The 27,016-nt window shown below is 54.4% G+C and overlaps 1 protein-coding gene across 6 annotated transcripts in view; it reads left to right on the forward strand.

The window, feature by feature from the left end:
* PTPRN2 (protein tyrosine phosphatase receptor type N2) overlaps positions 1-27,016 on the forward strand; it is a 799,963-nt gene that overhangs the window by 345,633 nt on the left and 427,314 nt on the right. For 5 of the 6 annotated variants that reach the window (XM_053217793.1, XM_053217795.1, XM_053217797.1 and 2 more), the window contains one exon: positions 10,827-10,913. The exons of the other annotated variant lie outside the window; for it this stretch is intronic. In XM_053217793.1, coding sequence (XP_053073768.1) covers positions 10,827-10,913 — 87 coding nt within the window. The remainder of the gene's footprint in view (positions 1-10,826; positions 10,914-27,016) is intronic. 6 annotated transcript variants of the gene reach the window in all.

Raw genomic sequence — 27,016 nt, forward strand, 5'->3', positions numbered from 1 at the left:
GCTATGATTACTTTGCTATTTTTCCCTTCAGGTATGTTAATATTTGCTTTACGTATTTAGGGGCTCCTGTGTTGGATACATAAATACTGACAAATGTCGTATCCTCTTGATGATTTGACCCCTTTATTATTAAATAATACTCTTTTTTGTGTTTTGTTACAGTTTCTGGCTTAAAGTCTGTTTTGTCTAATGTAAGCTTATCCACCCTTGCTTTCCTCTGGTTTCCCTTTTCATGGAGTATCTTTCTTTATGCCTTTACTTTAAATCTGTCAGTGCCCATAAAGTGGAAGTGAGTCTCTTGTAGGCCACATATAGTTGGGTATTGTTTTTTTTCTTTTTTTCCTATCCATTCAGCCACACCATGTCTTTTGATCGGAGATTTTAATCCATTTACATTTAAAGTAATTACTGATAAGTGTGGACTTGATATTGCCATTTAGTAAATTGTTTTCTAATTGTTTGTGGATTCCTTTGTTCCTTTCTCTTTCTTCCTTTATGATTTGATGATTTTCTGTAGTGGTATGCTTTGATTTCTTTCTCTTTCTCTTTTGTGTGTGTATTATAGGCTTTTTGCTTTGTGGTTACTGTTAGGCTTACATAAAATATCTTACACTTATAACACTCTATTTCAAGCTGATAACAACTTTGAATGCATACAAAGCTCTACATTTTTGTACTACCTTCCTCATTTTATTTTTTTGATGTCAATATTCTTTTTATAAAACTAACTCTAAGACATTGTGTACTTAGATTTGTATTAAGCTGTTGGCAATTTTTCCCCCAGAATTTAGAGAATCATACTTATGGTGAGAGGTACAGTCTCATCTTGATGTTAAAATCAACAAGTCATTTGAATACAACAGTTTTTTACCAATTGATTTTTTTTTTTTTTTACCAGTGAAGAGTTGGTGGTTGTCAACAACTTTACCAGTAAGAGTAGTTCAGGATTATTGGCACCTCCTGATGAATCTGCACATGGTTTAGAAGGCTGTGGGCTCAGCAGTCAGAACAATTCAGTTTGGTTGCACAAATTACCATGAGCTCATTCACTCATTCTTCAAACAACATTGGGCTTTATTTTTCTGCACGGAAGAAAGGCGATACTGAATCAGAGTTGGGGTTTTTGAGTCGTGGCAGCTCCTCTCTCATTTCCCCTCATCAGAAATGTCTTTTCTCTGCAGTGGGGAGAATTCCTATGCATTAGCCAAAGTCTAACTAGCTTATAAGATTATTTAAATAGAACAAACATCAGTGTTAAGATAGCTAGAATAATTGGGGAATCCCATGAAAACCTCATTTTACCCATTGGTTTCAAATATCATCTCATCAAAAAAGTTCCTATCAAAATCGACCGATACCATGTTGCAATCCATCAATCATTTGTTTCCCTACCTTTGGTACATTTTCAAGTTAATGGGAAAATGTCTGAAATCAGGAAGTGAAGCAGCAGAGCTGCAAACAGTCACTCTTGAGCATAGAGTCCTAGACGTCTGGTTAGCGGGGCCACCTGGGCCCAGAAGGAAGATACAGTAACACTGTCACCAAGATAAGACATAGAGAAATTAGGGGTACAGCCGCTCTTCACAGGTAAGGATGCAGGCGTTACCTGGACTTCCCCCACAGTCTGCCACACTCACTGACAAGTAACATGTAGGTTTGGGGATTTACTGGTGACACGACCCTGGGCATGAACTTAACTTTTCTAGTCCCAGTTTTTACTCCTTTATTTTTATCTTTATTTATTTATTTTTTTTATTTTGAGAGAGAAAGAGACAGTGTGAGCTGGGAAGGGGACAGAGAGAGAGAGGAGAGAGAGAAAATCCTAAGCAGTCTCTGTGCTGTCAGTCCAGAGCCAGGACTCAGGACTCCAACACACGAACCATGAGATCATGACCTGAGCGAAAACCAAGAATTGGATGCCTAACTTCTGAGCCACCCAGGCTCTCCTCAACTCCTTTAAAATGAGGCTCACAACAGTACCTTCCTCCCGGGTCTGATGTGAGCACTAAGTAAGACTGCTGTGTGGAGTCCCAGCACTGTGGCGAGCATAAGGAACGCCTTCAAGGGCTTCCGCTACTCCTAACATTTCCGACCTGTAAGTTATTTTCACTGTTTTTTTTTCAGGGTGGCTCTCCACAATTCCCATCCCATCGAACACATTCAGGGTTTCTATCTTTTCACCTGTCCCTTCATTCCCTTGGTGATTTCAGGGCACGGCAGAAGTCCACAGTGCTACGTGTGGCATCGTGAGGCCATCATGGAAAATGGGGATACTCTCATTTCTCTTACAGGCTTCCCAACACGTGAATGGACTGAATGCTGCAGATTTCCCCTATTTTACCTATTTAGTAGGTCCTCAGGAGCATCTGCCTTCAAAATGACTCCACGGTAGTATTAACATGCCACTGTGCTTCCGAATAGAAAAGCCGTAGAGGAGATACTAGTTAGCTTTTGAAAACCCTCTCTGGCACTCGAGGTCAAGGCAGGCGGTGAGGACCCGAGCTGCGGGCAAGGCTTGTGCCTCTCGCTCGCAACAGCATCGGGTGTCCAGGTAATCAGGGTGACGGCTGTCACAGACACACAGATGAAATTGCATGTGCCATATCCGTCCATTTATTTTTGAGATTGACTCCAACTGCTTTCTGAGGAAGTTCAGACCATGAGATGACAGGTGATGGCCACGTATTTTAAAAACAAACTGGAAATAACTGCATGCTCATTTTGAGCACAATCGGCACCACCTTATTGGTCTCACTATTGACTGGACCCTCTATTGTCTTAGGCCCCTGGTGAGGTGGGAGGGGCTGTGGCGCTCATCACGCAGTCTGTGTAAGTGGAGGTCTCACTCATGGAGGCAGGTGGGTTCAGAAACATATTCTGGGCTGGCGAATTTCATCATTATCTTCGAGGCTGGTTTCAATAATCTCGTTATGGAGAAAAGTGTTGATTTTCCGCATTGAGGGGTGAAGAATGTAGGGTCAGGAGATGGTCATGAGGCTAAAGTGAGTCTGGGACTCACAGTAGAGCCTCTGGGCTCCCCATTGTATCATGTCACCCTTGGCTCTAAAGAGACCGGAGCACAGAGTTCATGGGATCTGGTAGCACACTTGGTTGGGAAGCCGGTTTATGTTCAACACGGAGCAGTGGGCCTCGGAGGTACAAAAAAGGAGAAGATGAGGTTTGTGCCTCACGGAGTCTGCAGTCTGTGGAGGGGGATCGGATTAAAACATGTGAAGTAATTAAGAGACCTTCCATAATAAGTGGTGAGCTGGGTGCCTCTGAATCAAAGCAGAGCGGGTTTTAGGGAAAGAGGGGCCTCGTGGGCCCATCGGTTAGAATAGGAAGGGCCTTGTTCGTGGCCAGGATCGGGGGAGGAAGCACGGCGTGGCTTGTGGGTGTGGGGCTGCGAGGCACTGAGGGAGAGGTGGCTGGGCCGACTGGGGCTGAGGGTCATGGGAGGAAGGGGAGTCACCGGGCAGGCAGGTGGCCCAGGTCGTGTCGATCCAGGAGCGTGTGTCATCACCACAACCCTCACTGGTTTTAGGGCCAGCACTCCTCCTGGTGAGTAAGTCAGCATGTGTGTATGGATAGGCCTACTCCATTGTCTTGTGCACAGGCCCCCATGCAGGTCCCTCTCGATGTACCTACAGGTGTGTGCACACCTGGGGAGTCCATTGTGTGTATGTGCAGCCCGGGGGAGTCCTTACTGTCTCATCAGACACCTCCTCTTCCTGAGGAGCCCAGTGTGTGTGTGTGAGTGTGTGTGTGCGTGCGTGCGCACACACACATGCACAGGCAGGTGTGTGTGCATGTGCAAGTGTATGTAGGTGTGTATGCAGGTATGTGTGCAGGTGTGTATGTGCAAGTGTGTAGGTGTGCACACATGCAGGTGTGTGTGCAAGTGTGTCACACAGGTGTGGGTGGGTGCGTGAGCAGGTGTGTGTGCATGAAGGTGTGTATGTGCAAGTGTGTAGGTGTGTATGCAGGTGTGTGTGTGCAGGCAGGTACATCCAGGTATGTGTTTACAGGTATGTATGCGCAGGTGTGTGCATGCAGGCGTGTATGTAGAGGTGTGCACAGGTTTGTGCACGCAGGTGTATGTGCGCATAGGTGTGTGTGTGCGAGTGTGTAGGTGTGCGCACGCGCAGGTGTGTGTGCATGCGCAAGTGTATGTAGGTATGTATGCAGATGTGTGCGTAGGTGTGTATGTGCAAGTGTGTAGGTGTGCGCACACGCAGGTGTGTGTGCAAGTGTGTCATGCAGGTGTGGGTGGGTGCGTGAGCAGGTGTGTGTGCATGCAGGTGTGTATGTGCAAGTATGTAGGTGTGTGTAGGTGTGTATGCAGGTGTATGTGTGCGGACATGTACATGCAGGTATGTGTTTACAGGTGTGTATGCGCAGGTGTGTGCATGCAGGTGTGTGTGTAGGCATGTATGTAGAGGTGTGCGCAGGTTTGTACATGCAGGTGTGTGTGCGCATAGGTGTGTGTGTGTGCAAGTGTGTGTGCATGCAGGTGTGTGTGTGCAGGGGTGCGCATTCAGTGGTGTGTGTGTGCAAGTGTGAATGTGTAGGTGTGTGAACACGTGTGTGTGTGTGTGTGTGTGCAGGTGTGTGCGTGCAGCCCAGGGGAGTCCTTACTGTCTCATCAGACACCTCTTCCTGAGGAGTCCTGTGTGTGTGTGTGTTTGGGTGTGCATGCACGCGCACGTGCAGGTGTGTAAGTACAGATGTGTATGTGCAGGTATGTGTGCAAGTGTGTATGCACAGGTATGTGTGTGTGCAGGTGTGCACGCACAGGTATGTTGTATACAGGTGTGTGAGCAGGTGTGTGTAGGTGTGTATGCAGGTGTGTATGTGCATAGGTGTGTTTGTGTGCAGGTGTACGTGCACAGGTGTGTGTGTGCATGTGTGTGTGTGCAGACATGTACACGCAGGTATGTGTTTACAGGTGTGTATGTGCAGGTGTGTGCATGCAGGTGTGTGTGCAGGCGTGTATGTAGAGGTGTGTGCAGGTTTGTACACACAAGTGTGTGTGCGCACAGGCGTGTGTGCAAGTGTGTAGGTGTGTGAGTGCAGGAGTGCGCATTCAGTGGTGTGTGTGTGCAAGTGTGTATGTGTAGGTGTGTGAACACGTGTGTGTGTGTGTGTGTGTGTGTGTGCAGGTGTGTACGTGCAGCCCAGGGGAGTCCTTACTGTCTCATCAGACACCTCTTCCTGAGGAGTCCTGTGTGTGTGTGTTTGTGTGTGCGTGCACGAGCACGTGCAGGTGTGTATGCACAGACGTGTATGTGCAGGTATGTGTGCAAGTGTGTATGCACAGGTGTGTGTGTGCAGGTGTGCACGTTCAGGTGTGTGTGCACACACAGGTGTGTTATGTGCAGGTGTATGCGCAGGTGTGTGTGCAGGTGTGCGTGCAGGTGTGTATGTGTGCATAGGTGTGTTTTTGTGCAGGTATGCGTGCTCAGGTGTGTGTGTGCATGCAGCCTGGGGGAATTCTTACTGTCTCATCAGACGCCTCCTCTCCCTGAGGAGTCCTCTGTGTGTGTGTGTGTATATGTGCATGAGTGTGTGCACATGCAGGGGTGTGCGTGCAGGTGTGTGCATGCAAGGGTGTGTGTGTAGGGATGTGCATGTAGGCGTGTGTGTGCAGGTGCGTGCGTGGAGGTGTGTGTGTGCAGCCCAGGGGAGTCCTTACTGTCTCATCAGACACCTCTTCCTGAGGAGTCCTGTGTGTGTGTGTGTGTGTGCGCGCACGTGCGCACGCGTGTGCAGGTGTGTATGCACAGACGTGTATGTGCAGGTATGTGTGCAAGTGTGTATGCACAGGTATGTGTGCAGGTGTGTTGTGTGCAGATGTGTGTAGGTGTGTATGCAGGTGTGTGTGCAGGTGTGCAGGTGTGCATGCGCAGGTGTGTGTGTGTGCAGGTGTGTGTGTGCAGGTGTGTGCATGCAGCCTGGGGGAATTCTTACTGTCTCATCAGACACTTCCTCTCCCTGAGGAGTCCTCTGTGTGTGTGTGTGTGTGTGTGTGTGTGTGTGTATGTGCGTGAGTGTGTGCACATGCAGGGGTGTGCATGCAGGCGTGTATGTGCAGGTGCGTGCGTGCAGGTGTGTGTGTGCAGCCCAGGGGAGTCCTTACTGTCTCATCAGATGCCTCTCTCTGAGGAGTCCTGTGTGTGTGTGTGTGTGCATGTGCTGGTCTGTGCATACAGGTGTGTGCATGCAGGTGCGTGCGTGCAGGTGTGTGTGTGCAGCCCAGGGGAGTCCTTACTGTCTCATCAGATTTCTCCTCTCCCGGGCCACATGGAGCTACTTCCCTTGCCCATCGTCACCATAGGGCCAGGACTCCAGCTTGGATTCTCTTCTCAGAGCACAGGGCCGGGTGGGGGATAGGCCATCAGGGAAACCAGCTTTCGTGGCCCCGCGGTAGCCGGGAGGCTCCCGCACATCCACCGCTGACAGCATCCTCAGCGGTGTGCAGGCACGTTTGTAGGCAAAGCGTGTTCTGAGAGGTCACAAGAAGAAAGATGGTCCTGACTGTGCGGCCTGGGCTGCCAGCCCCACGTGGGGGACGAAGGAGCAGGACAGTGAGCTGGGTGGGGCCCCGGGGGCACCGTCATTGCATGCAGCATCAGCCTGAGCTTTGTTTTCCTACCTCAATACCTAGTGATGTCATCTCACGGCCGGCTTCCAACGGTCATTCAACTCAGCCTTGTGCCTGCTGCTGCCCCTTGAAATGAAGCACCTCATTGGCCGTTTATGTGTGTTCCTATCATCCGTTCAGACTCTCCGGGATCCAAGGGTGCGGGGCCAAGGCCCTGTGGTTCTGACCGTTCCTCCAAGCACGCCTGTGTTCCACTTGCTGGACGCACAGGGAGCCAGATGTGGGAAGGGATCTCGCTTTGCGGAGAAGGGATCTCGTTTGTGGAAACCTCAGTGCCTTCACCTCTGTCCTGAGGATCTGTGGGGGGCGTTCAGGGGTAGGGGTGAGAAGTGAGGGGAGTAGAGCGTGCCCAGCCAGCAGCAGCCAGAGTGCGCACGTGTCCCTGGGGTCACCACCCAAGTGCATTTCCAGGGTCTCAGCCCAGTGCCCTGGGGCATGTTCTGGCAGCCAAGGCTTCTGCAGGTGTTTCTGAGCCGGGAGCGCCTGTGCATAAGGGGAAGCCCCTTCTAGCTGTTTCTTTCAGGAGTGTTCTGATTGCCTGTCCCCAGGTGGACCCTGTTCTCTCCTCTCTCTGTGAGAAAAGCAACCCAGCAGCTCTTGGCTTCCTCTCTGGGGATGTCGTGTCTGCTGGATTACATTTGCACATTCTGTTCCACCTTCTGGAATTCCAGTGTTACGACTCTGGGTTTTTTCACAAGTAGGAGACTTCTTATGGTCCCGCTGTTGACTCTGATGCCTTTGTGGGTGACCCGTGCAGGCAGTTACCGTCTATGCATGTGGATGACACCGAGCATGGCCTCATTCATCTCTGTTGTGTGACACTGAGAGGAACAGCACCCCAAATGGAACAGCTGAGGCCGTGTTGTCTGAGGCGGTCACCAGAGCAGCGTTTGTCGGGACTTGTCTCGACACTGCCTTTCGGACACTGGCTCCCCTGTGCCCTTTGCAGGCTGGGGGGTGTTGGAGGATCCGGCAGAGCCTGGGCACAGCATGTGTCCCCGCTTGGGGCACAGGCAGTGGAGTGGGCAGGAAAGGAAGATGGGAGGTCCTCCTGTTTCAAGGACAGTCGATTATCTGTTTTGTAAAATGACACAGAAAACCACCCTGAGAAGCCACTGACCAAGAACAGGTCACGGCTCTCCCTGGAGAGACGGGTGAAGACAGGTGTGCTCGTGTGGGTCCAGGGAGGAGCTCAGATAAGTTCCCACATGGAGCCGCCCCAGAAGTGTGTCTGTGAGGCTGGGATTAGGCTGTTAGTAATCTGGGGCCTCAGGCTGGAAAGTCGTGCGAGTTTTAAGGGGCTTGATTCACACAGTAGCTTCTGCCTGCTGAGTGGGCCTCCTTTACCGACGTACATGTTAACGGTGTTAAATGCAGACTTTCTGACACTTTCCTGTGTATTCACTCGTTTGTGCCATTAATACATCTGTCACACCTGCTGTGTCCGCATGCGGGTGTCCTGGTGCAGGGACCGAGTCCCCCCTCAATGAGACCCTGGGACCCACAGAGGAGCCTGCATCTCAGTCCGGCTCTTGGTGCCGGAGAGGCGAGAGGAGCTAAGGTGTGAAGGCCTTGCCTGGCCGCACTCATTGGCCCGCCCTGAGAGGTCAGCGGGAGCCACTCTGGGAGCCGCCAGGCTGGCAGCGGGGGCAGCAGGGGCAGCGGGGGCAGGCCATGGGCTCAGTGGTCAGGAGGGCTTGTGGGGGCCAGCCCCAGGAGGCAGAGCACGAGTGGTCGGTGACGCGAGACCTGGTCCTGGGCGGAGCCTGGCCTGGAGACGTGGCTTCCGTGCTCAGGGTGGCCTCATCAAGGCTGGTCTGTCCCTTTTGTGGATACTCGTTGGCTGCGCGCCCTGTGCTGGGTCCGGGAGGGCCGGGTCGGGGAGGAGTGGCCTGGCCCCGGGAGGAGCGGCTGGCTGGGGGCCCTGAGGAGCAGAGGCAGTGGAGCTGTGCCTCCAGGCCCCGCTCACGTTGCTGGCGCACACGGCACGGGACAGGGCTGTGTGCGGCTGAGGTCCTTTGTCCAGAGCCTGACCTCTAATGAACACGCCTTCCTGGCATCGCTGCCCCCTGTTCTTGTGACCAGGAGCCCTTTCTCGAGTCTGCACACACCCCCGTGGCCTTTCCCCAGGGTGGTGTAAAGTCCCAGCAGACTGTCGAGATGCAGACCCTCCCGGGGCTCTGGGCTCCAGCCCGCAGCTCCGGGTGGACAGGCAGGGAGTGATGATGAAGACACAGGTTCCAGGTGGACTCCTTCCCCAGTTGGCATCCTACCTCTGGTGGGCCTGTGACATGGGGTCTGATGTCCGGGGGGATTTCTAAGTGGGGTGGGGTCATGAGGTGGAAGGGTGCACACACCGATTGGAAAATGTACCCTTATTTTAAAGCACAGCGCAAACAGCCCCTGTGCGCTCAGGGACTTGGAGGACTTGTCTGTCCTTCACAGAAGGGCCCCCGGCCCTGGGGACTGCTCGCCCGCTCGAGAAGCAGGATGGAGGGACAGAACAGCACCCTGGGAGTTCACAGGAGGTCCAGAATGACCGGGTGAGGTGTGGGGAGCAGGCCTGGCCTTGGTAAAGAGGCAGCCACCGGCAGAAACCGGCATCTACAAGAAGTCCAGCTTCTGTCCCCTCCCAGAGAAGGTGGTGGGGGGCGGCTGGGTGCCAGCCTTCCCCTGGGGAATGGGCGGTCAGCCTCAGGGGCGGCCGCACTTGCGTGGGAAACCCCGGGGTACTTGCAGGGCAAGCCACACCTTCCCAACCCAGGCCGGCTTCTTTGTCTCCACCTGAGACCTCGGGGGGTCCTCGGCCCCTCTGCCAGCTCCTCCTGTCCCCAGGGATTCTGTCCCCAGGGAATCCCGCTTTAGCTACCGTCCCCACCTGCTCAGCAGCCCTGGACATGTCTCCTCTCGTGCGGCTCTGGGCTGCAGTGAGCGCTCACCTCCCCAGCGCAGATGCTCCGTTCGGACTCTGTTGTGAGGTGCCCATGGTGGAATCCCCCACTTTTCCTTCCAGTGGCTTCTCCGTCTTGTGTGATCCCGGGTCACCTGCTGGTGTCGACAACCCCTCCCCCCCACTACCGTCACGTATCCCAAGCCTGCAGGCCCCACCTGCACCCTGCACCCCATCAGCCCTTGGAGCCACAGGAACCCTGGATGCTTCCAGAATCACCTCTGTGTGTGTCCTCTCCCTACAAGGACACCGGGGACGTTGGATTAGGAAGCACCCTGCTGAGCTCATCTTCGCATGGTGGTCGGCGGTGACCTCTGTCCACGCAAGGTCGCATTCTGCATCTCTGGCTGTAGGCATGTGTGGAGTTGGGGTGACACCGTTTGGTGCCCGGTTTGTCTCGGGGCCCATGTGCCGCCCGCACGCAGCCCCGGGAGGGCAGGGCTCTGTCTGCCCCTGGCTGCCCCGGCCGGTCTTCCTGCACGTTTGCCAAGGGGGCCAGCAGTCAGCCAGCTTGAAACCCCTGCTGCCTGGCGGTTTTTCCAGGACAGCGTGACGGAATATTCCACGAAATGCCGCTAAGAGGGTTTCGTAGGCAAGGCATGAGTTACGGCACCGTGTGCTGGGATTCAGGGCGTGTAACGGGAACTCTGAGCTCCACGGTGACCGTGGAGCCGGCCGTCCTGCAGGCCCGGGGCACGCTGTCTTGGAGCATGCGTGCCCCCTTCAGGGGTCCCTGTGGGGCGCCCATCGGTCTCACTTTACCTTCGAATGTAGCCCACTCGCATATCTGCCATTGGCACATCACTCATTGTAGAGACGAGTCCATTTAAAAAATGTGTGCTTCCTTTGTCCTGAAATTTGATCTTCAGCATCTGCCTCCCTCCGTGTCCTGTCTCTCCTCTCCTTCTCGTCCGCCCTCCCCTCCGCCCTCCCTATCACATTTTTTATTGAAGGCTGAGATGAGCCGTCACTGCATCATGGGCCCATTACGCGTCTAACAATTCCATTTGCACTGTATTGTTTGTCTCGTCGCGGGGAAATTCGGGTGATTCATCATGCCTGAAGACGCACCTGATCCCGGCTGCCCTGAGAGCCTGGCCACTGTGTGACGGGAATACCGCAGGCGCCACGGCGGGGGCACGGGGGGACGTGCAGCTTCTCAAGTGTTGATGAGTTCCATTTTGTAACGCTGCCCCCCGCTCTCCTCAACAGCCCCCTGAGCCCAGAAAAGGGGAAGGAGCTGATGGAGGGCGTGGCGCAACTCCTGGAGGTGCCGATGAGTGTCTTCGCAGACATCGTGTGAGTGTCGGGTGCGGGGCCCTGGGGTTTTATTCTCTGCTCACATCAGGTTCCGTTTCATAAATTGGTTTGCAAGGGAAAGAACTGTGTGCCTGGGGTTCTTGTTAATTATATCAGAGAGAAACAGTTCAGGAAAGAAATGGAAAGGAAATTCCAGGTGGGTTTGGTAAGTTATTTAAGCGCAGAAGGAACTGGAGTGTAATTGTAAAAATTATAATCTCCTGGAAAGGCAAGGCCCCCTGGGGCCGTGGTTCTCAGCCCTGCTGCACCTAGAATTGCCTGGGAGGCTCTAGAACATTCTGGGGTCTGTGCCCCACCCCACTGCAGATGAGTCAAAGCCCAGGGGATGGCACGTGTCCGTGAAAAGTCAGCACTTATTGAGTGCCTACAGACCTGCCGGGTACTCGCTGCACCAAGGGGAAGAGCTGGGCCACCCCAGCACCGCCAGCCTGTCTGGTCATCAGTGGCCCAGCTGGGGCCTGGGGTGCTGACACGTGGCAAGTCCACAGTGTGGGGCAGGACTGCACAGAGCCGGGTACCTGGAAGTGTAACAAATGGAGTAAGTGAGAGCAGGTGTGGACAGACCAGCATGTCCCAGCTGGGGGGTCTGGACTGGAGGTCAGTTCAGAAGGCAGCGTCGGGACGCAGCAGTGCGTGTGCCGTGAGCCACTCGGCCCAGAGATAAAGGGCTCAGCCGAGACATCTGTTGATGCGAGAAGCTGGCCCTGGGCCTTCGGTCCTGGAAATACGGTTCCTCTGACCGTCTGCGAGTCTCCTACTCTGTGGGGCTTTCCAAGATCCGTACCTGCTGCTGGTATTCGTTCCAAAGTTCGTCACCCTTCGTTGTGAGTAGGGAGGAGCCAGAAGTTGGGAGAGAGGGGCCAAGGCCAAGTCCTGGTCTGAACAGTAAGCCGAGATTCACTTCGCTGGGCTCCTTGCCACTGATGACCGTCCGCCCGTTCTCTCCAGCTAACGAGGGCCCTTGTACCATCTGCGCACCGGCGAACGTGACCGTCCACAAGATGCAATGTTTCAACAAGGATCTACGAGCGCCAGGCCACGGGTGGAGCAGAGAGCATGACATTTCAGCAGAAACAAATGCAGGACAGAGCTGGGAAAGGCCGGGCTGCCCTGGTTCACGTGGAAAGGAAGGGACTGAGGCCGCGAGGTCTGGAGAGGAGGCGCCCAGCCAGGACGGAGGAGCTGCCTGCAAGCAGGGGGGCTGCGTCCCGTGCCAACAGCCAGGGCAGCTCGGGGGGCCCGCAGGCCCTCGTGAGGAGCTCAGCTTGGCTTCCGTGTGCTGGGAAGCCACTGGACAGCTTTTGTCAGGAGAGTGTGTCTCTAGCTGTGTCCACAGTGAATGACAAGGGACACGAATGGAGGCCCAAGTGACTTGGGGCCACTGAGGTTTCTAGGTGAGAGGTGATGATGCCCACCCCATCCTGGCTGGGGTTTGAGCCTCGGAGAGGAAATCATGAATGTGGGCCGTAGCTTTGAGACTGGGAGTCACCCTGTCTGCTAAAACCACACGCCGGCCCTCCGGGGGCAGCTCCCATCCCCGCCCGGCACCTCGCAGGCCCTTTAGGGTTGTCCTTTGCCAAAGCACATTCCGTTCCACGCAGGATCGTTTGGCAGCTCTGTGCGGGCGTCCGGGCACTGCCCATCTGTATGTGGCCCTGCAGACGGGGTGAGGCTGTCCAACTCGGGAGCTCAGTGTGAGCACAGCCCAGGGAGGCGGGCACTGGCCCTTTGCCCCCTGCATGGTCTCCACAGGCTGCGGTTAAACAGGATTGCACACACAGAGAGCCAGTCCTGGCCGGTCCCTTCGAGGAAGCAGAGGGCGATTTCCTGAGCACGCCTACCCCGTCCCTGCCCGCACCCCACACATGGCTGGTCATTTTCGGTCTTCGCCACCGGACCCCAAGGTCAGGGGTCACAGCAGTCACTGACACATGTTCACGTGAGGCACCCAGCACAGTGACTGCACGGCGTGGACATGCATCCCATGACAGGGGCACCTGGGTGGCTCAGTCGGTTGAGCGTCTGACTCTTGATATCAGCTCAGGTCATGGTGTCACAGTTCATGGGTTCAAGCCCTGCACTGGGCTCTGCGCTGAGAGCATGGAGACTGCTGGGGATTCTTTCTCTCCTCTCTGCCCCTCCCCTGCGTGCGCACACTCTCTATCTCTCTCTCTCAAATAAATAAATTTTATTTAAAAATAAAAAATTTTAAAAAGAAATGAAAAAAATAAAAATACATACATTTAAATGCCCCCATACCAGAATGAGGGATGGCACGGTGTGGGCCTGGCACCCACACTGCCCTCAGCAGCAGCGGGTCGTTCCTCACATTCCTCATCCCTCCGTCCACAGGAAGGGACAGTCTGGCCTGTGCTTCCTTAGGCCTTGGAACTTCACCTGCTGGTGCGAGGGCTCATGTGCCGCTGAGGGAGTAAATGAATCGGTGCCTCTGTCGTTACCGTTGAGAATGTCCCGGGAGCAGTCAGGGCAGGAAATAATAAGAAGGATTTGTATCTCCAGGAGGAGCTCGCAGCCGGGGTGGGCTGCACAATTGGAGAATGTTATCATGGCTCAGGCCCATTATTGAGTAAATTAGACAAAAAACGTAATCACACGGAGAGACTTCAGAGTAAAACTTCGTCTGGCCCACTGGGGACTGAATGGATTGAATTTTCATCATTTCCTTTTGCCTTCATGTTGATTGTGTACCAGATAGAGGGCAGAGGTCCCTTCACTGGGGGGGGCTTTGTGTTTCCTGGAGACTTGCCCCCCCCCCCCCCCCCGGCTTCTGGGTGAGAAGTCCGGGGTGTGTTTGCACCATGACCCAGGCACAGGGCTGCTGATGTGGTGGGGGTGGGGAGGGGGGCATCCTCAGGACAGATGGGAGCACGGCGGGCTGGGAGCCCCAAGGTGGGTCAGGTGGGTGTGGCCCCGAGCCCACCGCCGAGGAGGGGCACTACGCTTGGGCCAGGCCGGAAGCCCACCGTGGCGGCCTGCTTCATCGCCCGGCCCCAGGGGCAGATCCCAGGGGACGCGCCCACTGAGCAGAACACGCGGGACTGAGCCTTTTACACGAGGCAGCTGCTGATGACGTCTCCATGACGTCCATAGGCAGCTACGGTTTGAAGTCCCCTCCTGGAGAGAACATGACACGGGTTTCCAAGGCCCAGAAGCATGTTTAGCCCTGGGTAGAGTCTGGATGCCATGTCCCCTGTTTCTACATTGCCCACCTGCCACCTAGATTTCTCCACATTCTCAGCAAGGTGGTCGGCTTCTAAGAGGCTCTCAGAGCAGCTGCAGCAGGGCAAGGGCCAGGGCTAGGCCAGGCAGACTTGGGGACTGGAGGGGCTTCTGGGGAAAGGGGTGTCAGGACCAGAGGGACGTCTGCTGGGGGGGGTGTCCAGTGGGGGGGTGTCTCGTGGGGGGGTGTCCTGTGGAGGGCATGTCAGGACTGGAGGGGCATCTGCTGGGGGGTGTCCGGTGGGGGGTGTGTCCGGTGGGGGTGTGTCTCGTGGGGGGGGGTGTCCTGTGGGGGGCATGTCAGGACTGGAGGGGCATCTGCTGGGGAGGTGTCCGGTAGGGGGTGTCTGGAGGGGGTGTCCTGTGGGGGGCATGTCAGGACTGGAGGGGCATCTGCTGGGGGGGGTGTCTGGAGGGGTGTCCAGTGGGGGGGTGTCTGGAGAGGGTGTCCTGTGGGGGGCATGTCAGGACTGGAGGGGCATCTGCTGGGGGGGGTGTCTGGAGGGGGTGTCCAGTGGGGGGGTGTCTGGAGGGGGTGTCCTGTGGGGGGCATGTCAGGACTGGAGGGACATCTGCTGGGGGGGGTGTCCGGTGGGGGGTGTCTGGAGAGGGTGTCCTGTGGGGGGCATGTCAGGACTGGAGGGGCATCTGCTGGGGGGGGGGTGTCTGGAGGGGGTGTCCAGTGGGGGGGTGTCTGGAGGGGGTGTCCTGTGGGCGGCATGTCAGGACTGGAGGAGCATCTGCTGGGGGGGGTGTCTGGTGGGGGGTGTCTGGAGAGGGTGTCCTGTGGGGGGCATGTCAGGACTGGAGGGGCATCTGCTGGGGGGGGTGTCTGGAGGGGGTGTCCAGTGGGGGGGTGTCTGGAGGGGGTGTCCTGTGGGGGGCATGTCAGGACTGGAGGGGCATCTGCTGGGGGGGGGTGTCTGGAGGGGGTGTCCAGTGGGGGGTTGTCTGGAGAGGGTGTCCTGTGGGGGGCATGTCAGGACTGGAGGGGCATCTGCTGGGGGGGGTGTCTGGAGGGGGTGTCCAGTGGGGGGGTGTCTGGAGGGGGTGTCCTGTGGGGGGCATGTCAGGACTGGAGGGGCATCTGCTTTGGGGGGGGGGTGTGCGTGGAGGGGGGGCATCTGGTGGGAGGACATCTGATGGGGGGTGTCCTGTGCAGACATCTGCTGGAAGCTGGCTGCAGTCCCTCTGTCCCAGGACTGTACCTTGGGTCTGCTCCTGACTTCAGGTCTCAGACCTTCCCACACAAAGCCCTTTCGTGTTGGAGGAGGCTGGGGGCACGGAGGCGTTTCCAGGGAGCACCTTCTGGCCAAGCTGGTGGCCAGATCAAATCTTTTGTAAGTGTCTTTGCTACAGTCTCTTCCTTGCTGGGAAAACTGGGGGGTGGGCTTCCTGTGTCCTATGAGCCACATCTGACACCACCACCACCTTCTCTTTACGCCCTTGGGAATCCGGTCCGTGGCCGTCAAGTGGGTCCTTCCCTATGGCTGGAGATGCCCAGTCTTCCCTGCTCTTTATAGGGTTCATGTTTCAAATCTCAAGCTGGGCCTCCTGGTGCCAGAGCCTTCTCTGCAGCCCCCCATCTGGCTGGCTCACGTCTGTGCCACACCTCTGGATCTTTACTTACTGTGTGTGTGCTGTGAACTTCGCTCCTCCCGAGGGGTGCATACCTGACCCAGCACAGTGGAGGCCTTGGAAGGGGGCTGCTGTGTGGCCACGGCTGTTCCTTGTTCCAGGAGAGGAAGAGGGGCCGCCACGCAAGCTGGCGCTTTCAGAGACTGTCTACGTTTTTATGGAAGTACCAGTTGTACTTAATATGTTTTCTTAATGGTTATGTAGCTGTCAAATAAATTCCATTATTTCTTATTACATCATTAGAGACCATTAAAACGGCATTAGCATGCTGATGTAATTATGCCAGCAGACACACGACGGCCACAGTCATGACTTTATAATCTAATCACGGCTGTCCACCGTGGTGCTGATTGATGCACGGGCTGCCTCCTCCAGCACCGTCAGGTGGGCGGTGCCGTGGGACCCGCCATACAAAGGAGACTCCGTAGTCAGTGGGGGCTGCTGTCGGCGCTCGTCCTGAGCCTTTGGATCAGCCCCGAGAAGGCTCGGATCAGCCCAGGGCACTGCGGGAGGCCAGCCTAATTCTGTGATCAATCTTCCTGTGTTCTCCTGATGCAAGAAGCAGTTTAGTTTCCCATCTGTGTGATTTACTGAATTGATGAAAATACAGTGCTCTTGTTTTCGAGACAGTTCCTGGAGGTGCAGCGGTGGGAACTCAGCACACTGACACTTTTCATTAGGATCTCCTTGTACAGGGCCGGGGGGATGCCCAGCGGGTCGATCCTGTGAGTCCCAGTGATGCTGAGGCCTACTTCATCCCTCCTTCCCATGCCTCCCTCCACGGGTGCGAGAATCCGTGGAACGTCCGTTTCCTGGGGCAGAATTGTGTTTATTTGGCTCCTGTCTTGTCTCTCTGGTCTATGAAGACATTAAAGAGGAAGTTGGAGAAAGGGTCAGAGTGGCCTTCAGCTCGCTGGGTTGGCCCCTTTGACCTGTAGCCCAAGTGATGACAAAGCCATGGATAATTTGGGGATGTGCTGGGGCACTGCAAATTAACAGTGATAAAGATTATGTTTGGGGTCAACAACATCACTCACAGCTGAGAGCCTCCAGCAATAAAACCCGGAACCGTACGGAGCCTCCCGTACGTGGTGGCCGCACCTCTACTTACTGTGTCCACTGCCCTCACGCTCTGGTGGTCACAGGTGGATGCTGTCACCTTCCTCCACCTGAGTCCAGGACTTCCTCACTGACGCCACCTTAGAGGGGCGGAGAAAGAAGGGCCTAATGTTCAGGGTCCTGTCTAACTGGGACAGGGGCACTGGCGTGCTCTGTGTGCACCTTGCAGATGGCCGAGGTCTGACCGAGGGGCTAGAGACAGCTACACTGTGGGTTCAAGGTGTGTCACACTATGACGAGACTGCCCCAGCCCTATCTTCAGACCGAGGATGAGGCCGTGGGGAGGGAGGAGTGGGTCCGCTTGAGTGAAGGGTGGCCCTTTCTCGTTGTAAGTAAATCCCTCTGCTTTGGGTGATGATGTTTGTATTTAAAGTATTGGTTGAGCCCTTTCCTGTTGAGAAATGACATCTCAGCTCAGAACAGGTTAAGTTACGTAGCCTTTCTAAACCTCAGGTTCCCTACCTGTAAAATGTGGATGGTCAGCACACGGCGTGGGCTGTGATGTGGGCCCTGCTCTCAGGAGGCCCTCTTTGGTTCCAATGCTCTTCTGTTGCCGTCCCTAAAGTCGTCATACGTTATTCTTCAACAGGGGCCCCGCATCTCCCTTCTGTGCTGGGCCCCCAGAAATTGCATAACCGGTTCTAAGGCTAATGGGATCTCTGCAGAGATCCTATGAGACATCCCAGAGCCAAGAGCTCATTAGGCGCTGCCTGCTGTGTAAGCATTCGGCTTGGCTAGCTTGTACTGTTCCGCTAGTATTTTTGTTGCTGTTACGGAGCTACTCTAATGGCTAACTGTGAATAGGTCCGATTGCCAAGAATAACCCTTTCCCCAAGCTTGCACGAACCCCCAGAGTGTGATGTGCTGGGTGGGTGGCATAGTTGTGTGTTGGACTAGACGTCCCAGGATTTAGGGCTCAGAGAGACACTGTGCTTCCTCCTAATAATCCCTTGATCCAGGAGAGGAGGGTCTTCATTTCTCCCGGGAGGCTGCTGTCCTTCAAGGCAGGGACTGGGCCTAGCACTCAGCGACGCATCTTCAGAGCCTAGGATGGTGTTGGGCACGTACCAGGTGCTGAATATTTGCTCAGTGACTGACTGACTGACTGAAAACGAGTCAGTCAGTCTGGCCTAAGTTTGTATCCGTCTTTCCACTGCCTTAAGGTGTTGGGCAAGCCGCTTAAGCTCGCCTCGCCTGTTTGCTCAACTGTAGGATGGGCATCATGGCGCCCGCACGAGAGCTGTGGAGGGTTAAGTGCTAAGTGTGTGCAGACACTCAGCACTCCGTGGAGGGTAGCGCTCCATATATCGTAGACTATGAAAATGAAATGTTGTTTAAACCACGAAATATGTGAACACATGAAAAAAGTTACACTGAAATAAAACGAAACACCGTGGTAAAACAGCAATTTTATTTATTGCCTGTGCTGCCAATGCTAGAATTCTCTGCTCAGCTTCTTCTCATTTTTCTCAGGAGAACAAAGTAGAGCTCATTTTCACGCACCCGCCTCTCTCTCCGGAGTCAGAGACGCTACGAGTACGCGTGCATCCTCACGACTACGGAGTGGGCAAGTCAGGACGCTTTCCTCAGGCCCCGTCCCGACGGGCGGGCTTTAACGTCTGCCAGGAGTCCTGCCCCTCTCACCCGTGGGAACTGACACCACAAGGAAGGACAGGAGAAGCATACAAAGTGGCCCCAACCGGGAACACAGAGACTCGTTCCTGCATGGAAACCGGCCCCGAGTGTTGCGTCACGTCGTGGGTTACAAACCGGAATATGTGGGCAGGCCGGGCATCCGGCAGCCTGGGTGTCCAGAGAAACAGAAGCAAACCAAGAAACAGAACAGTGAGCCTCGGTGCCAGGGGACGCCCCTGCCGAGGGGCCCGGCAGGCTGGGAACCCCTGTTTCCCAGGAGGGAGGCTCCTGCCCGGCTTTGCTGCAGCGCTCGACAGCCAATGGCTTCAAGTAAAAGCCTTAGTGGGTGCCGGGGAGGCTCAGCCGGTTAGGTGTCTGACTTCGGCTCAGGTCATGATCTTGTAGTTCCTGGATTGGAGCCCCGCCTCAGGCTTTGTGCTGGCAGTGCGCAGCCTGCTTGGGATTCTCTGTCTCCCTCTCTCTCTGCTCCTCCCCCACGAGAAAACTTGAGTCCAAGTTTTCAGGTGCTGCTTTTGTTTCTAAATGTTTGACACTAATAATTCAGTTATTTATTTGATTGTGAAATTCATTAATCCTCACGCACTGTGGGAGTCCAGCTGCCTTGGAAGGTATGTCCCCAGGGCCCGTGGCCCTGCAGACGTGTTGGATGCGTGCTCTCCGGTCAGATGGGCACCCGGCCGTGCAGGCACCGCTGTGGGTGTATCGCAGGTTTCTTGGGACCAAACACGTCACCTCTCAGTTGTGGCCGGAAAACAATACATGGTTCTAGCAAGTAAAAATCAAGCAAATGCTTTAAAAGTCCAAAGGCAAAACATAAGTATGGATTAATCTGTTTTCTTCCAAATACTCCATGGGAAGAAAAGAGTGCCAGGGAAGGCATTCCCTAGTGACAGAAGGAATTCCCAAACTGTACGTAATCACACAGTAATTGCGAATGGGAGACAACCTGTAGTAAAGCAATTGCCCAACCCTTTAAGAAGATAAAGCATCATCAGTATTATGTTTCGATGAAGGCTTGTGTTAAGTTATTGTGCGGTAATTTTGTAAGTCTGTGTTTTGTCAAACAAATAAGAATTGATTCTCTCAGTCCTTCCTCTTTCGTGAACCCTCCATTTAGATATTTTGGAAAGCTATTGCCTGATGTTTGGGAGGCAGGAATATACAATTGTGCAGAAAGTATGGTAATGGAAAGTATGCTTTAGGAATATATGTGAGCATTATTTTGCTATTTCATGGAATTCTAGAATTTTGTAATTTGACATGGATGGAATGAGGCCTGCAAAGATGATTCTGTAACAGCCAGACATGAACTCGTTTTTTGTTGGTTTTCTGTTCATGGCTTGGATTAGTCCCCTACCAAACTGTGGAGTTAGGGACAGCTGACGAAAAAGACGAGGACGAACCTGGTGACCCCCAGAAGCAACTCAGGGCCAGTACCAGTGTGAGGGAAAGAAAGTGTGAGCAACGTGGTTCTGGGCCCTGTAGCCAGGAAAGGACGCTGGTGAAGGCCACCCATCCGTCCATCGTCTGTCATGCATTCTCCATCCTCCACCACCCCTCCCACTGCCCTCCCTCCCTCTATCCCATCTATCCATGTTACAGGTTTTACCCCAAATCCAGGATCAAATAGACAAAGCATAGGCCAGTGCATTGAGCCAAGGCAGAATATGCTGGTAAGAAACATTTTAATTAGATATTGTGATCTTCTTTTTATCCCCCAAAAGTCAAGGGGATCTAGTTCCTGAGGTTTATCTCTAAGTACAGAGTTAAGGGCCGTTTAGCCAGCGTTAATAAGGAAAACTGTAGTCAAGTTTGTTGTCTCTCTGTTAGACCTGATACAAATAATCCTGTGTCACGTGTAGCCTGTTATTATAGAGGAGAAACAACAGCCAAATTAAGTAAACAAAGTGGAACCCTCGACTGACAGGAATTTTTGTGTTCCACATTTTGGACACAGTGTTAACTCACAAGAAAAATAAGGTCTCACCGGGAATCACCTGCCTTCCCCATCCTCACCTGAGTGGGTCTGGGCTCAGGCTGAGTCCAGTGTCTCATAACTCATAAGATTTGACTGTTGTGCGGTGAAAATTAACACGTAGAAGCCTCACCTGGTGACTCATGGTTATTAAGAAGATTCATATGTCAGGTTCTCGACAGTATAAAGACAGAACATTAGATTCTTGTTAAGTGTCTTCAGTGATAAAAATAGGGGGAAAAGGGACTTCTAAAGAGTCCTCATTTAAAGAAAAGACCATGTAACTCTCACCCCTAACACTCGGGTTAATGGGGATGTTGTTTGTTTCATCAGCCTTAAATGATAGGATGGGGAATTCTGGAAAAACAGCAGTATGTCAGTATTAAAGTGCTAGAAGCTACTTCTCTTGCTTGTTAGCATGTTCTGTGACCGTGTAAAAGAAAGTGAGTAATTATCAATATTCTAATCGATATATAGTTCTCAATGTTGTATAATCATATGTTGTAGATACATGAGCGTGTCACATATTGACCAGGTTATAGCCACTAGGAAGCATCGAGTGGAAACACTGAATTTAGAGCTCAAGACCACTTGTGTCTACGACGGAGACCGCCAGCTAGAACAGCAGGGCTGACGCACCCTTTACCTGCGTGCACGCACACCGTTTGCTTAAGTTGGTTGAAGGGAGTTCTAACTCAGTGAGTGCTGCCGGATCTCGGGGAGGTATCTTTTCCTATTCTTTCCAGCCTGACTCCTAACAATAATGTGCGGTTTTGTTCTCCTGATATGGTCTCCAGGAGGGGCCGCTGGAGCCTTGCACCAGACGCACATGCCCCCCGGGGTTCTCTGGGCTGAGACCGTGAAGACTCTCTCTCCCTCGAGTTGGAAGGGTTTGTGTCTGGCAGGCGGGCTCCACCTGTCGGCATTTCTTCCACCATAAAGAGCTGTCCCCTTTTGCAGTAAGTGAATTTGACCCTCGGGAAGTCCGTGGTCCTGCAGGAAAGTGGACTCGTGTGACGCGTGATGTCAGCAGAGCACCTCATGGTAGGTCGGGTGTGCCGTGTGTGACCAGTCTGCCCGTAGCGACTCCGTGGCCATGAGCTCACCATGCTCGAGCCGTGGGGTCGGCAGAGAAGTGGCTGATCTTGCCCCTCGTCTCCACCATGTTGTTCCAGACAGGGGATGACTGCCTGGGTCGGGGGCGGCATGGTGTGCAGAAGCACTGTGAGCCCACGAAGGCCTGCGAATGTGGACCTCACGGAAGAGGCTGGAGGAGCAGCCCTTGATGGGTGGGGGCGGAGGACGATGGGGTCAGTTAAGGGGGAGGTCCTGTGCCACCCGGCCAGCCAGACACCCTCCCCAGATGCACATCATTGTCCCTTGCAGGTGAAAGGGAGTCGTGTGCTGATGTCACATAGCAAGGAAGGACAGGTACACAGCTGGGTCATAAGCCCCTTAAACTCTACGGTGTTAAATTGTAAAATGTGATAAAAACAATAAGGTCACTGACGTGTGTGAACGTGCTTAACACACACTAGGAAGCACCATAGATCCTATTTGTGGTTCAATATTTGCAAACGTACCTGTAACCCCAAAATCAATATAGCGCTGTGTGGTCGCTCGAAGACTTGTTGCAGAGGGGTGAAAGTTTTGAGTTTCTCACCAGTACATTCCCAGCTGGGGTTGAACAAGGAGACACCTGCATTCTTACTTCGGCTCATATCGCAAACACGTGTCCTGTTCACTGTCCAGCGCTACATTTTCTACATCTTTGTGCTTTTTGTTGGTGATTTCACTGTTTGGAACAGCCCCCAAGTGTAGTGCATCGTGTTCTTATGTGCAAGAAGGCTGGGCTGTGCCTTAGAGAAAATGCTGTATTAGAAAAGCTCAGTTCAGGCATAAATTACAGCATGGTAGGCGGTGAATTCAATGTTAAAGAAGCAATAAGTTTATCAATGAGGTGTCTTTAAACGGAGGCACACATGAAACAAGGTGTCACGTACACTGACTGGCTGGGAAAATGGGACCAGAGTCTGGGCAGAGCCCAGCCCTCTGCTTCCCCAGGAGCCCTGGTTCGGTGTTCCTTAAATCCGCACTTGTGTTGACCGTATAAGGCATAACTCCGCAGATAGCAGGAATGTACCGTAGTGTGTTTCCAACGATTACTGGTTGAATCTGAATGAGAGTCTGAAAGTCAAAGAACAGAATTAGTTTCTCTGTTTTGTAGTAAAACATAGGTCTTCCCTTATAACTTCATGTTCGTCTTTCTTTGCATCTGTTTCAATGATTTCTTCCTGATCTAAACACCAATTTTTTTGTATCAATAGAGTTGGAATATTTTGTTCTGTGTGAGAAACTCTCACTATTTATTAATAAGTGACTTTCTAAAAAAAAAAAAAAAAGGCTTGTTTTGCAAGGCTCTAGGCATCTGTTTTATTTTTTATTTTCTGATTAAACACAGAAAATTCCCCCTTCTGTGCCAGCATTATGCATATGGGGCTATTTTCCCCAAGTATTTGAAGAAGCAGAGCTGAAGAAGGCGGTAAGGACAGCCCAGGCCACATGGTCCTAGAAGACAGTAGTAGCTCCTGGCAGCACATTCCCACCCCATAACCTGCTCACACCCTACTTATCCTCAACTGTTTGGGCGCAGGGAGATCCTGCCGATCGAGTGTGGATGTTGGGAATCCTGCTGCTGGCCAAGTTCCCCGCTGCAACCCGGGGCCAGCCTTACAGGCAGTTTCTGAGGACGGCTGTGTCGGGCCTTCGGGGTGAACCTTTACTGCTCCAGGCCTGGGAGAAAGACTGCCCCTGAGTTAGGACTGAGGAGCTGATACGTGAGATTAGGAGAATGCCTCAGGACAGTCTTGCTGGCCTCAATCTCCAGCTGTCCACATGGGAACAGAAGTCCCGGCTGGTGACCACAGCCCCTTCCTGAGGGCCCCTGGAGCCCTGGCAGACCATAGGGCAGGGTCTAGGCACACCCTCCCAGTGGGGCGCCTCCCGCACATACTGCTTCCCCGAGACTGGAGGAGACCCAGCAGGGCGGGGCGGGCGGCGGGGAGCTCTCTGGCCATTTCCTGATGCCGCATGGAGTGTATCCCTCTAGCTAATATTTTAAATTCTTTCCCAACACAGCAATCCCTCTTTTTCTTGTCAGCCTCTGCTTCCCCTGGGCCTTCAGATTGCATGCCCCTGGGGTCTGGAAGGGAGAAAGCCCTCAGGGCTCTCGGATGAAGCCGTTTGTGTCCACCCACTGTTTGCAAACAGCCCTGGGCTCAGAAGCACCAGTTTATTGCAAGTCAAGGCAACCGGTTAATATTACATCCCAGGGATCACGTAGTAGAAGAGGGGAAGGAAATGAATCACAGGTTGACCCCCGAAAGAATCAGCGTTTTGTGGTGATCCCTGTGCTTCTGCCGTGGTGGGTTCGGTCGCCGCTTCGGGCGTTGTTGCAAAGAGCTGTCAGATAAGTCCTCGTTTGGTTTGGGGATCTGACGCTCTCTGATGGTGGGTTCACGGCAAAACCCAGCCCCTGCGTCCAGCTCTCGTGCTCACAGTGCTTCTTACTTCAGAAGCCCCTGGTGGGAGGCTCAGTGAGCGTCCGTGTGCTCCCGGCACGACTCAGTGCCCCTTGGTGGTGCTTGGCCAAGGGGCAGCAGGGTCTCTGAGTGCAGTGGGCATGTGTGCGAAACATCTGGGGAGGAGGCTGGTCTCTGCTCAGCCCCTACACACCTGCCCTCCTTTCCCTTCCTCGTATCCGGGACGCTGTGCAGCACTGGTCGTCGGGCACTGGCTGCCCACGGCAGCTACTCCGGGAAAGCCGGAGCCTCTGGGCCAGAGCCCGCCTCCCCACTTTACAGCTGGGCGAACTGAGGCCGAGGAGGTTGCAGGCCTAGCGGAGGGGACGTTGTAGACTTGTGGGTGAGAGCTTGGTGTAGAGACTTCCACGTTGCCACACGTCGGGGCAGGTATTGGGGAAGAGCAGGTCTGAGTCCCTGTCGTGGCACCGGGTTGGACTGCTGACCCTCCCTGAATGTCCGCTGCAAACTCGGGTTTCCTTCCTTCTCGAGAGACTCCAGAGAGAGGACAGGCCTGGTGGCGGGGCCGGGGCTGGGCGGCCTGGGGGCCGTGCCGCATCACCAACCTGGGTTCTGAGAAGCCAATGCTCTGAGTGCTTCCCAAGTTCCAGGCGCGTTCCCAGGTGTCAGCTGCGTCCCTTGCTGGCCAAGCTGCCACCCACAGCTCCCTGCCCCTCCTGCCGGCCCCCAGGGAATGGGGGGCAGGTGAATGCACTCTCCTCCACCACGTGGGTGAGCCAGGAACCGGGAAAGCCCAGGGGGTCTTCAGAGGAAATTCTCTGCACCTGAGGGAGGATTTGGGTCTAGGGAATTCTTCCGCCTAGGAATTCTTGGGCGTTTAGATTAGACGGGGAATGTCATAGAAACGACACAGAACCCTCAGGTCCCGGTGTGAAGACCTGTTATTAGTGCCCTTTTGATGGCAGGTGGGGCCTATTCATGTGGATAAGGACCTCTCAATGGAGAAGACAGCTGCACTCGGTCATGACTCGGTCACAGCTGTGACTCTGTCACATCCACCACGTGTGTGAGGCCCTGGCAGGGACGCTCCACGTGCCCCCAGAGAGCCAGCCGTTTGGGAAGCTGCAAATGTCCTACGAGACAGCTAACGTGCTCAGTGCCAGGAGGCTCTGCACCTGCCGGCGGATCTGGGAGAGGGGTCTGCCGTGGGTCAGAGTGTGGATGGGTGGGGGGGGGGGGTGGTCAGGCCAGAAGGGACTCTGAGCAGGGGAAGAGGCTCGAGCTCACCGTGCTGGGGAGACGGCTGTCGCTGGGATCTGGCCGGGCAGCTTCAGATACAGGCCCGGGAGCCTTAGACTGGGCCTTAGACTGTGTGTGTGGAGAGAGCGTGTCTGGAGGGTGGGCGACGCGTGCTCCTAAGGACGGCCCCCTGGGGGCACGTCAGGCCAGGACGCAGCCCGTGACTGGGGTCAGGGCTCTAACCACTGGCGGTGGGAACCAAGCAGGAAGGACAGACATGGTGGCGTTTTCGGGGAGTTTCAGCAGAGTTTTGTGACCGTGTAGACATTTCTTGCACGAAGAAATCGAAGAGAAAGTCCACGGGCTGGGCCACGGCTGCTTCACAAAGCTGGGGCTGATTCGAGGGTCTCCTTGGGCTTGAGGGGGTGCCGAGGCTCCTGTGCTGCATTATGGGCCGGACACAGCGGGCTGCCCGCGAGAGGTGAGCCAGGCACTCCTGTGAGGAGCAGGACAGAAGTGGGACCGCGGTGTCCCGAGTGGGGGTCGTGTCTGAATCCACAAGAACGCACGAGCTCAGAGCAGGCCTGGTCGAGACCACGCGAGACCCAGAAGCAGCCGCTCGCCTCTGGACGGGTGAGCACGGGTGAGCACGGAAGGCCAGAGATGAGACGCCGAGCGGGGGCAGGTTTTCTTACGGCGGTCCGCTGCCAGTTTTGAGGGTGTCCTGATAACCTTCACGTGGCTCTCGTGGAGCACGGCCTCGTTACTCTTTTATTCTGACTCTTCGTAGTTCTCCTCGTGTCCCCGTTTTCAGCACCTTTAAAAATGACTGTCGCGACACTGACAAAGGTGGTGGAGAAGGTAGGACTGGCAGCTTGAGGAGGCATCCGGAGAGATGTGACCTGCCAGCTGGAGGGGCTGTTGAAGGCCGGGCACCCGCAGTTTCCGGCGCCCCGGCACTGGGGCAGGACTGGATGTGCACAGTCCCGCACACACGGCAGAGACCTAGCAATGGCAGACGAGTGGTTTTGCTCTTCGAGGTGTTATTTTGGTCGTCGAATCCACGCACGCGGAGGAGGTTCCGTGGCCCAGCCCCTGCACCGAGGGAGGACACTGCAACGTGAGAGCCCATCTGTGGACGGTGGCAGGAGCCTCTGGTGATCAGCAGGAAGGACAGCTCTCCAGCTGCACCCTGACGCCTCTGGGGCCCTGCAAGCCCCTGCCGGGCACAGCGGCGTCCGTGCTGGGGCGGGGAGGGGAGCACCCACCTCCCTGCAGCCTGCACGGCACCTTCCTCTCTGTGGGACCGGCCCTGCGCCTCACACCCTCATTCACCAGACGGATGAGAGATGGGGGGATGCTGTTTTCCGGGAGGGGTCTGGACACCTGGGGCCAGGAGCCTGAGGAGCTAGGACACGGGTTCTGGTGAAAGGGACCCAACCCCTCCTCCCTCCTCCCCTCTCCCTCCCCTCCCCCCTCCTCCCTCCTCTTCTCCCCCTCCCCTTTCCTAAGGTCCTCCCTTCTTCTTCCCTCTCCCCTTCAGACGAATAAAAGTATTTAAAATGAGATATATTTTTGAAACTGATGTTCAACACAGTATTTAAAAAGCTTTGAAAATTTTAATCATTCCTGTCTGGCAATTCCCTGCTAGTTATTTTTATACTAAATAGTTC

The sequence above is a fragment of the Acinonyx jubatus genome, chromosome A2 (genome assembly GCF_027475565.1).
Source record: "Acinonyx jubatus isolate Ajub_Pintada_27869175 chromosome A2, VMU_Ajub_asm_v1.0, whole genome shotgun sequence".
Lineage (NCBI taxonomy): Eukaryota > Metazoa > Chordata > Mammalia > Carnivora > Felidae > Acinonyx > Acinonyx jubatus.